Genomic DNA, 12,500 nt, shown 5'->3' on the forward strand with positions numbered 1-12,500 from the left:
TCTTGTGTTTTATCTTTAAATAACTAGAATATGATTCTTTTTTCTTCATACCTTAATTTTGTTTTTAAAGTCTGGCCACAGTGAGAAAAGCAAAGACAAAATCATACATCTTTTCAAAAAGTTTGTAATCTAAGAGCCCAGCCTGGTAGTACACATTTGTAATCCCAACACTCAGGAGACAAAGGCAGGAGGATTATTCCAAGTTCAGGGACAGCCAGGGCTACATAGCAAGACCTTGTATCAAAGAAAGCTATTTTATACTTAGGCAAGACGGAAACCCTTGAACATCAAGTATTTGAGCCCAGGAGTGGCACAGACAGGTATAGCCTGAATTTCAGTATAGTTTGTAAACTTGTGCAGATACAGCTGCTTTTCTCTTTGAGGAAGGAAAAAGTGCCTGACTACTTTTCTTGTGTCTACCAGTTTTCTCACTTGCCCCTCAGGCACATTCCATTCCATCCTGGCTTAATTTTGTACACTGGCTACTTCATTATTATTTCTTAAGGGCATCTTTGGATTTTCTTGAGGTTAATTTTTAGAATCTCAAATAACAAAATCAGGACAACTGACTGGACTTTAGAGAGACTGGTATTAGACTCTCAGGGAACTTCTGTTCTCTAGTCACAGAAGATGGGAGGCTGGGTTTGCTTGAGCTGTAGGAACCAGACCTATTGGTCTGCACCATGCCCCAACATTGGGCTTCTACATCTCATCTTTCCTGTTTCTTCCTCCTGTGCTGCTACAGGCAAACAATAAAGTCCGTTGATTGCCTGAGTTTTACATGTGATACATGTACTAATGTTGTAATTCATGTACTCTTGGAGAGGCACACACCTCAACTTTAACTGTATTCCTGGGTCTTTTATCACTCTCACCTTTATCAGGTCTTCTTCCGGGGCCTTTTTTTAATACTGAAGTTCTTCCTACTTCAAGGATTAGTCACTATTATTAGACCAGGTACAGATGCCCATTTGGATTTCAGGAAGGATAAAGGCCTTTCCTCTTAAAAGTATGTTGTTCTTTTTATCTTTTACTGCTTCTACCCCCAGTTTACTACTTGAGATGAAACTACAGTTTCGGAAGTTACCTTCCCAGCAGTTGCTCACAGATCTTTGATGCTGTCTGCCCACTATTCTGAGTTATAACCAGAAAATTGTAGCTGCTTATCCTCTCTCTATCTCATCTTTGGATACTGGCCAGAGTTTAAGTGTGCTTAACTTGATATTTTGAACATTGCCCACACCCTTATACACCTGCTTACCAACCTCCATTCCTGGATATGCTGAACCCTAGCTCAGAAGGCATGACTTTCTCCTTTCCTCTTCTCCATCAGCTGCCAAGATTTACATCTAACCTGCTCTGTGATTTTGCTCTCAAACTTAAAGAAAAAACTACCTTCCGAGCCTGTCAGACGTCCTCTACCTCTGTACATACTTTTATTCCTACTTTTTGTTTCTCTCTCTTATCATAAGGCAGAGAAGGAAACTGTCTGCTCCTTGAATCCGTGGTCACACTGCCCATCCCACTGGGAAATAAGGTTCTAGAATGGGCTCTCATTTTGTTTTCCCTGTGAATTGGCAGAGCACATTTGTACATTACCAGTAACCATATTCAATCTTACTCTTTCACATTCTGTGGATATTGGCCTACATAGCTACCTTATTTTTGGACAGGGTCTCAACTGGAACTTGCCAAGTAGGTCCAATGTTGGGATCACAAGTATGTGCAGCTATACTTAGCTTTTTGGGTTCTGGGTATCAAATCTAGGTCCTCATGATTTCAAGGCAAGCACTTTACTAACAGCTGTCTCCCCAGCCCACATTTTAGTCAGTCTTCTGCTTGGGGATTGTTGCTCGAGACTATCTTGCTTTGAAGAAGTATACCATAAACTTATGTCTGATACTACCATTCAGGACTGAATTTAGGCAAAAATGTGCATTAAAGAGTGTATTTTTAAAGTTTTTAGTAAAAACTATGTTGGTAGACATGCAAATATGAATCAGCCCCACTCACCTTGTCTAGAACTGACCCTGAGAGAGATGACATTTCTGTTGGATGACAACACTGCTGTGTGGCAAAGCTTGGCCAGGCCTCTACTCCCTTCACCTCTTCAGGATCTCTAGTGGTTCTGCCAGGTCAAAACTTGATAATAGCCTAATTAATAACCAAATGCGACCCAGAAAATGTCTCCTCACTGACTGTTGATTAAACCTGCTTTCTTTATTTTCATTTCAGATTTGTCCAATATGTGCAGCGTTACCTGGAGGTGATCCTAATCATGTCACAGATGACTTCGCAGCTCATCTTACACTTGAACACAGAGCCCCTAGAGATTTAATATCCTTTTAAGTAGCAACAAGGGAAAGGATTGTTGATAACAAATTGTTGGCATTTTGATTATTTTTGAGGATGGTATTGGTATTAGTTACTTTTCTGTTGGCTGTGATAAACATTATGACCAAGGCATCTTAACGAATGACGTTTATTAATCTGTGTGCCTACCGATACAGCAGTTCATTTTCTGTTTAGCAACAGCATTGGAAAAAAACTTGAACACAAAGATTAGTCATCAAAAGGAGCCTTGTCCGGCTTGAGAGATGGCTCAGCACTTAAGAGCACTGACTGCTCTTGCAGAGGACCCAGGTTCAATTCCCAGCATGGCAGCTAACAACTATCCATAAGTTAAGTTCCAGGGGATCCAGTGCCCTCTTCTGACCTTCATAGGCATCGCACAACACAAAGGCGCTTACGCTGGGCGTGGTGGCGCATGCCTTTAATCCCAGCACTTGGGAGGCAAAGGCAGGCGAATCTCTGAGTTCGAGGCCAGCCTGGTCTACAAAGCGAGTTCCAGGCCAGCTGGGGCTACAGGAAAACCCTGTCTCAAAAAGACCAAAAAAAAAGGCACATACATACATGTACATGCAGGCAATGCATTCGTACACATAAAATAAAAATAATAGACTTTTTAAAAGGAGCCTTGGGACTGGAGAGATGGCTTAGTAGTTAAGAGCACTAGCTGTTCTTGCAGAGGACCCGGGTTCAATTCCCAGCACCTACCTGGTAGCTAGCAACCATCTGTTACTCCAGCTTCAAGGAGATCTGATACTCTCTCTGACCTCTTTGGGCCTTCCACAACACAGGTGTACTTACATACATGCAGGCAGTACACTCATGCACATAAAATAAAAATAACAATTTTTTTTTTAGAGTTTTGCCAGGCATGATGATGCACACCTTTAATCCCAATACTCGGGAGGCAGAGGCAGGTGGATCTCTGTGAGTTCAAGGCCAGCCTGGTTTACATAGTAAGTTCTAGGCCAGCTAGGGCTACAGGGAGACCCTATCTCAAAAAGATTTTGAAAAAAAAAAAAAAGGAATCTTGTCTATAGAATTCAAATGATTCATCTTGTTTCTTCTTCATTGTACATGACAATGAATGTTTTATTAGCTTTTGATACAGCTTTCCACCCCCCAAAATGACAGTAAGTAATTTTGGCTACTTGGATATAGACACACATAAAATTCAGTGGGTTTTTGTTTTGTTTTTTTTTAATTTTTATTTTATGTGTATGCATGTATTGCCTGCAAGTAGGTAACTGCACTGTGTCATGCAATGCCCACGGAGGACAGAAGAGGCTGTCAAATCCTCTGGGACTGGAGTTACGGATAGCTGTTAGCTGCCATGTGGGTGCTGGGATTCGAACCTGGGTCTTCTGCAAGAACAGCCAGTGTTTTTAACTGCTGAGCCATCTCTCCAGCCCAAAATTCAGTGTTTTAATGAGGGTATGGAAATGTTCACCTTAGATATGTGGGCAGTCAACTCTTTTCACCTAGTTCTGGCAGTTTTACTCTAGAACCTGGAAAGAAAGTTCTTGACCTTAAGCATACATCCAAAATTCACACATTGCTTTTGTTATTTGTTTAGTTTTTGAGTCAGGGTCTCACTGAGGCTGGCCTCAGACTCTCTACCCTCCTGTCTTAGCCATCTAAGTGCTAGGATTACAGGCATATACTACTATACTTAGCTTCACATGTTGCTTTATGTTTAAGTATCATTTTTTAGGGTTAACAGTGTGTGTGTGTGTGTGTGTGTGTGTGTGTGTGTGTGTGTGTGTATACAGAAAGTACTGAAGAGATTTTTTTTTTTCTCTTTATAAAATTTGTTGTCCTTTCCTTAACTTTTGAGTTATGATGAATCGAGTGGTGTTCGACATGTACGTAGAATGTTTCACCCTGGTCGGGGATTAGGAGGTCCTCGTGCTCGTAGATCAAACATGCACTTTACTAGCAGTTCTACTGGTGGACTTTCTTCTTCTCAGAGTTCATACTCTCCAAGCAATAGGGAAGCCATGGATCCTATAGCTGGTAAGTTCACTTCAACTTCATAAAGGAAATGGCAGGGCAAGGAGGGAGCACCTTTTAAAAGATTTTTATATGGTTTATGATTATGTTTGTATTCAAAAAATGTTCCAGATATTTAGAAGTGCAAAATATTTTTAAGTAGCCAACATAGTTATTACAAGTGTTTCCCTAAGTAACTAGGGGCATAAGCTAATACAGAAGGGTTTTGTTTGCTATTTATGGCCTCATTGAAACCTAAGAAAATTGGGGAAGATTTCAGAGTAGAAGACTCTTCCATGATTCAATTTCAAGTGCACAGATACAAATGTTAACAGATGAGATTAAATGACTAAGCTTTTCTCCAGGAAGAAAGTAGGAATTTCTGTGTTTTTACCTTGATTTGAGAACTATATAAGTTGGAGGTAATGTTATAATGACTTGAAAAAATATATGAAGAACAATACTTGGACTTATTGTTCGTGGCCAACTGTGTCTATAGCATGATAAACCTAGGAAGCAAATGAGTCAAAAATAGTCTCGATTAAATGACTAAGCTTTTCTCCAGGAAGAAAGTAGGAATTTCTGTGTTTTTACCTTGATTTGAGAACTATATAAGTTGGAGGTAATGTTATAATGACTTGAAAAAATATATGAAGAACAATACTTGGACTTATTGTTCGTGGCCAACTGTGTCTATAGCATGATAAACCTAGGAAGCAAATGAGTCAAAAATAGTCTCTCAAAATCACTACAGCCTAGCCGGGCATGGTGGCGCACGCCTTTAATCCCAGCACTCTGTGAGTTCAAGGCCAGCCTGGTCTACGTAGTGAGTTCTAGGACAGCTGGGGCTACAGGGAGACGCTGTCTCAAAAAAGACCAAAAAAATCACTACAGCCTGAGAATCTAGGGTTCCCAAAGCAGAAAGTCTGGCAGGGTATGTACAACTTAGAGCCGTAGTTCTGAAACCTGTTTATATGGAGGAGTGTTTGTCTAGAAATCATGATGCACCTTTTAGAGCACCTGAATGTAGTAAATCTAAATTTTTGACAGACATTCACAACAGGGTTACTCAAGATATTCTTAAAGACGTAAGATAGTGGAGAGGTAGCTCAGCAATCAGGAGCCCTTCCAGAAGACATGAGTTCCTTTCCCAGTACCCACATTGGGCAGCTCAAGCGTCAAGAGTTTCTTATACCCTCTTCTGGCCTCTTTGGGTACCTGCACACTTGTGGTATACATACACACACATTAAAGTAAAAATAATTTTAAAAAACATGTAAGATATACAGTATTTTTTATTCCAAAAAGTGCTTTGGAAGTTTGGATGTACAACAGTAGAGATAAGCTCAGTAAACTGTGTTTGGGGAGAGTTTTTTAAACATTTTTGTCCAGTGTGACTCCTTACCTGCTATCTAATAGTAGAGGCTCTAAAAGGTAGTTTCTGGCAGCTGAATTTAGAAATTCCCTCCATTTCATTGATTTTGTTTTTCCATTATTGAAAATTCATTTTAGTGATAGGCTATATACTGTAGTAGAGAATTGTATAAGAACTGCTGAGATGGATAGAACTGATCCTGTTGATGAGTTTTAGTGAGTTAGAGCCTTTGCTCACTGAAGGCTGGGCAGATCTTTTATGTTGGAATCAGCAATGACTGTACCTTCCTTAGATGAGAACACAGAATCAGGGTCCACATTGCTCTTAATAAATATATAGTGACTCCAAAGAGTGGATCTCAGAGGACTGGGCTTGCTGAGCACTAACTGTGACACTTGGATCCTCTGCAACAGCAATATCTGAAAGCACTAAAGAAAAGACTGAATGAAGCCAGTGCTAAATGGCCACAGTAAGAAATGCTCCAGAGTCCACGATTTGATCCTAATAATCCCTCTAGTCATCTAATGAATATTGATTTCTTACAGTGCCAGGCCCTGCTCTGAGAGCTAGGAATATATTAAACAGTAGGCTCCACCCATCTTCATGGAGCTTTTATTAAGAGGGCTTTTGTTGTGATTGGACCTGTAGATATACATATCCCTTAAATTGAAGAAGTATAATTAAATCTGTACGTTATTCAAATAATTTTGAGAACCATCTCTATTAAGTTTTGCTTAAAGCACTGGTTTTGGGCTCTTCATCTAATTGTGTTGCTGTGAGCCCCTACTTTTTCATAGTGCTTTGGATTTTCTCCACTGAAAGGGAGTGATCTGTAACATTTGTTTTTCCTCGGTGTTGAATAGACTTTGACTGTCTTCATTTCCATTGGCAGAGCTTTTATCTCAGTTATCAGGAGTGAGACGTTCTGCAGGAGGACAGCTTAATTCTTCTGGCCCTTCCGCTTCTCAATTACAACAGCTGCAGATGCAGCTGCAGCTAGAACGGCAGCACGCCCAGGCAGCACGGCAACAACTGGAGACTGCACGCAACGCAAGCCGGCGCACTAACACAAGCAGCGTCACCACTACAATCACACAGTCCACAGCATCCACCAACACAGCAAACACAGAAAGCAGTCAGCAGGCTCTCCAGAATTCCCAGTTTCTTTTAACAAGGTACTGCCCCTACTAATAAAATTTGGTTGGGGGAAGTGGTGGTGTTTGTCTATTTTGAGATAGGGTCTCCTTATAGCCCCAGCTGTTCTGGAACTCATTATGTAGACCAGGCTGGCCTCGAACTCTCAAAGATCCGCCTGCCTCTGCCTCCCAAGTGCTGGGACTAAAGGCGTGCGTCACCACACCTGGCTAGGGAAGTGATGTTTTATTGACACTATGCAGCCTAACATAATCTTTGGGTCTCCCTATGTAGACCAAGCTGGCCTTGAACTCACAGAGATCCACCTGCCTCTGCTTCCCAAGTGCTGGGATTAAAGGTGTGGACCTTTCAGCCCTCCAATTAAAACTACTGGTTGTTCTTGCAGAAGACCAGGGGTCAAATCCCAGTACCCACATTGCAGATAACAACTATCCATTACTCCAGTCCCAGAGGATCCAACAGCCTCTTCTAACCTCCACCGGCATTGCACAACACAGGTGCACTTACCTACATGCAGGCAATACATGCATACACATAAAATAAAAATAAAAAAATAAAAATATTACCAAAAAAAAAATGTTGAACCTGGTGTGGCACACACCTATTTTAATCCCAGCACTTGGGAGGCAGAGGCAAGCTGATCTGTGAGATCAAAGTCATCCTGCTCTACATTATCATGGGCCAGGCCAGCTGGGACTACAGGAAGACCCTGACTCAAAGACATTTTCCTTCCCTGTACTGCACAGAAAGCTAAAGCACTGTATCATTTACACTTATATATTATTTATCAGCTACATCTGTTTCATAATTAACATTGCTTGCTTCTAATTTTCAGTTTGTTGTGAAATATTTAAAGAGTTAAAACAGGGGTTAAAGAGATGGTCAGTGGGTAAAAGTCCTTGCTGCACAAGCATGAGGATAAGAGTTCAGATCTCCCCATGAGAAAAGCCAAGTGAGGTGGTGTACACCTGTAATCCTAGCACTGAGAGGTGGAGTCTAGAGGGTCCCAGGGCTTACTGGCCAGCCAGTCTAGCCAGTCAGTGAGTTCCAGGTTCATTGAGAGACTTTATGTCTCAAAGAAAAGGTGGAAGGCAATAGATATCAACCTCTGACCTTCACACACAACATGCACAGGTACATACACGTATGTATTGTATGCACACAGATATATCACAAACATGCACAGACACAGAAGAACAAAAGATTTTATGCTATAATGGGGGATATCTTTTGTGATTTTTTTTTTTCTCCCCCAAATTAGATTTAAATTTGTAGAATTAGTATACCAGAGTAACTTAAAAATGGTTTTCACGCCAGGCATGGTGATACACACCTTTAATCCTAGCACTCAAGAGGCAGAGGCAGGTGAATCTCTGTGAGTTTGAAGCCAACCTGGTCTATATATAGTAAGACCTTTTCTCAGAAAATAAAACAAAAAATTGGTTTCTCATGGTGTCAGTAATATTTAGTACTTGTAGTAAACTGTTACTCCACTGGATGGACTTCTCATATACTCCCAACACTGCAGTTGAGGGTTGGGGATGTAGGTCAATTAGTAGGGAGTGCTTGCTTAGCTTGTGCACACAGTCTTGGTTCCATCCCAACACCACATAAACTAGCATGGCATAGGGCCATTCAACCCTGCTGACCTCAGTTCAATCCCTGGAACCCACATAAAGGTAGAAAGAATGGATGGAGTCCAAAGTTGTCCTCTGATTTCCACATGTGTGTCACAACTTGCATGCACCCATATACACCACTCACATCAATAATAACAATAAATTTTAAAAGTCAAGGAACAGGCTGGGAGTGGTGGCACGTGCAGATCTCTGTGAGTTCGAGGCCAGCCTGGTCTACATGCCAAGTTCCAGGCCAGCTGGAACAAAAGGGCAAATGAAAAAATACCATGAAAAATTATAACATGAAAATTAGATTAAAAGATGATTCTCTGTGGGACTTGGGATGTAGTTCAGTTGGTACAGTGCCTGCTTAGCATGCAAAAAGTGCTGGGTTCAAGATCATACTCAATTGTATAGTAAGTTCAAGGCCAACTGGGCTACAGAAGACCCTGGCACAAAAACAAAACAAAAAAATTACCACAAAATATAATGTATATGACAGTTCATTAGAATATTAGAAGGAACTACTGTAATTTGTACTTCTTTTGTCTCACACTTAAATATCAGTGAGGTGTACATATGCATAGATATAAATAACATGTGGGCATAAAATGAAAAATGAGGGTCCCTGGTCTTCTAGAGTCCCAACTTTGCCAATTAATAGGTTTGACCCTTAGACAACTTGGTATCTTCAAACCTCAGTTTATTATTTTTATTTTATGTGTATGGGTGTATTGCCTGCATGGATCTAAGTTCAACTGTGTTGTGCAGTGTCCACAGAGGTCAGGAGAGCGCATTTTGATTACCCTGGAACTGGAGCTACAGATGCTTGTTGGCCTCCATGTGTGTACTGGAAATTGAACCTGGTCCTCTGCAAGAGCAGCCACAGCTCTTAACTGCTGAACCATCTCTCCAGCCCCAAGCCTCAATTTTCTGTTTTTTGTTTTAAACTTTTTAAATTTTATGTGTGTGAATGTATTCCCTGCATGTATGTAACGGCATTTGTGTGTGCAGTGCCCACAGAGGCCACAAGGTGTCGAATCTCCTGGAACTGGAGTTAAGGATGGTTTGTTAGCTGACATGTGGGTGCTCAGAACAGAACCTTGGTCCTTTGCAAGAATGCTGAGCTATCTCTCCAGCCCCCAAACCTCAGTTTTATTATCAGTTTCCCATCAGAGTTTTGCCATGTAATTTAAGGAAGAATTTTCAAAAGAGGAATTTATCTTTGTAACAGTCTGCATAAGATCACTGAATTCCTGATTATTACTAGAAAAAGTTGCTTCAATATTAAAAAAATAAGCTACAAATGAGTCTATCTTCTGCTATTGTAACCTTCCATTAGGGACTGACCAATAGTCCCATAACTTGCTGGATCTAGACACAGACCCTTTTTTTGAGTATTTTATTTATTATTTTTATCTTTTATGTGTATGAGTGTATTGCCGGCCATGCATAGACACAAACCTTAAGAGTTCTCTATAGGGGGCTGGAGAGATGGCTCAGTGGTTGAGAGCATCAGTTCTCAGCAGCCACATGGCAGCCAACAGCCATCCATAACTCCAGTCCCAGGGAATCCGACACCTTCTTCTGTCCTCTGCAGGCATTACTTAACACAGGGGCACTTACATGCATGCAAGCAATACATACATACATATAAAATACTTTTTTTTATAAAGGGGGTCTGGAGAGATGGCTCAGCAGTTAAGAACACTGGTTGTTCTTACAGAAGACCCGGGTTCAAATCCCAGCACCCACATGGCAGCTAACAACTGTCCGTAACTCCACTTCCAGGGGATCTGACGGCCTCTTCTGTCCTCTGAGGGCATTTATGACACGGGTGCACTTAACCTACATGCAGGCAATACACACATATACATAAAATAAAAATATTAAATAAAATTTAAAAAATAAAAAAGAAGCCGGGTATGGTGGCACACGCCTTTAATCCCAGGAGGCAGAGGCAGGCAGATCTCTGTGAGTTGAAGGCCAGAATGTCTACAATGTGAGTTCCAGGCCATCTGGTGCTACAAGGAGACCCTGATTCAAAAAGGCTGAAGAAAAAAGTTCACTGTAGGTACAATATCTTGCCAGAGCCCTTTGCAATACCTGACTTCCAGCCAGGTGGTATATGTCTGTAATCTCAGCACTCAGGAGCCTAAAGCCACTAGAGTATAGTTGAAGGCCTGTCTGGCCTACAGAGTTTAAGATCCTGTCTCAAAAAGTCAAAAAGAAATATTGGAGAGATGACTCAGTGGTTAAAATGGCTTGCTGCTCTTGCAGAGGACCAGGATTTCGTTCCCAGCACTCCCATCACATGCCCCTCAACTACCTGTAATTCCAGCTCCACTGTCTTCTTTGGCCTCTGTGGGTGCTTGCATATACACACACAAATCTACACACATGAACATAGAACTTTTAAAAAATCAAAAGGGTGTTCTATTCTGTTTTGTGTGTATTATGTACATTATTATCATCAGAGCATGATATGAGTGGCCTCTGAGTACTTTGCTTAGATTCAAGTTGTAACTTCTAGAAGGACCTCCTAGCATCTGAAGCTCTGCAGTTTGTGGACCATTTACCTCTCTCCCTCCCTCCCTCCTTAAAAAAAAGTCTCTTTATGTGGTCTAGTCTGGCCTTGAACTCAGTATCCTTCTGCTTTAGCCTCCATCAACTGAGTATGGAAACACACACCTGCAATCCCTGCACTCAGAGGTGGAGGCTAGAGGGTTGAGGTCATCCTTACTTAAATAGTGAGTTTGAGGCTAGCCTAGAGCTTACTTATTGTTGGGCTCCTTAGAACTTCAAATATATTAACATACATTGTGAGCTTTGATTATGGAAAGCAGCTGCAGTGTCAGGGGGAATTCCTGGTCTCTGGTCATACTGTGTGATGTTTAGGGTTTTATCTTTGGTCTCAGCCTGGAGCAAACTGTGAAAACATTGTTGGGTTTGGTTTGGTTTGGTTTGGGTTTTAGTGTTTGGTTTTTTTTCTTGTTTTTGAGGTGAGGGGGATGTCTAAGTAGTTGACCTGTTAGGAAGTGATCAAGTATCAGAGTCCAGTCTTTGATAATGGGGCCTGCTAGTTTACTGACGGCAGTAGCAGATTTTATCTCCCCTCAAGAATGAGCCATTTTCTCGGTTATTTCCATACAAACTAGAACAGTAATATTGGAACCACATGCTCTCTCACTGGATTGAAGCCTCTTCCTGTGTGTCTCTACTTCATCTAATACTATGCAGTCATCTTAGATACCCTGTGTCTTTCTGTAGTAGATTTGACTTCTAGGTTCTTTTTGTCTTCCTTAACCCCGGGCCTCTTCCAGAGCTAAGAACCCAGAATGCAGTTCAGTTACTAGCACCTTCATAATTTGGATTGAGAATGTGGAGCCTACTGCTCAAGGTCCATTCCATTAGCTAATCTCTTGTGACATTCTTAATGTAATTTTAACCACAAATATTTCCTTTGAATATGAATTTAATGACTTTTTGTAATTACCTCCCATATACTTTGGGCTTTTAAGTTCTGTAATTTAGATCTTTCATTTCTGAACCATAGATCTAATCATTCCATGGTGGTTTTTAACTTCACAGCTCTGAAATTTTGAGCAAGTTAGCTAATCTCTGCTTGAGTTTCCTTTTCCTGTAAAACATCGATAATAAGTCCTAACTGATGGGAGTTCAAAGTAACACACACAGAAAGCACGTAGAGCCTGGTCTGTAGTTAGTCCCATATATGCTGACCATTGTGATTTTGGGGTACCCTGGCCAGACAACAGGAGCAGATGCCAGTTGGTGAGCCCCACGGGAGGAGCTCAGGACCTCTGTGTCCTTGGAGAGAGCTACCTGTCACATGTGTCTTTCCCAGGCTCTCCTCACTGTCCCATCTTCTGTTTTGCTACTTTCTTGACCCCAGTGTTCCAACTGGCTTCTTTCTTGGACAATAAAAATGAAGAAAAATAAAAGCAGTACTGAAACGAAGCAAAGTACCATGGTTGGTGATTTTGTTGTTG

At 41.2% G+C, this 12,500-nt stretch overlaps 1 protein-coding gene across 1 annotated transcript in view; it reads left to right on the forward strand.

Moving 5' to 3' along the window:
• The window catches only part of Kcmf1 (potassium channel modulatory factor 1), a 47,628-nt gene that overhangs the window by 31,928 nt on the left and 3,200 nt on the right, over positions 1-12,500 (forward strand). Inside the window, exons 4-6 of the mRNA XM_029566997.1 lie at positions 2,236-2,337; positions 4,191-4,365; positions 6,609-6,891. Coding sequence (XP_029422857.1) covers positions 2,236-2,337; positions 4,191-4,365; positions 6,609-6,891 — 560 coding nt within the window. The remainder of the gene's footprint in view (positions 1-2,235; positions 2,338-4,190; positions 4,366-6,608; positions 6,892-12,500) is intronic.

Source organism: Nannospalax galili, unplaced genomic scaffold, assembly GCF_000622305.1.
Source record: "Nannospalax galili isolate Female #2095 unplaced genomic scaffold, S.galili_v1.0 scaffold279, whole genome shotgun sequence".
NCBI classification, from domain to species: Eukaryota; Metazoa; Chordata; class Mammalia; order Rodentia; family Spalacidae; genus Nannospalax; species Nannospalax galili.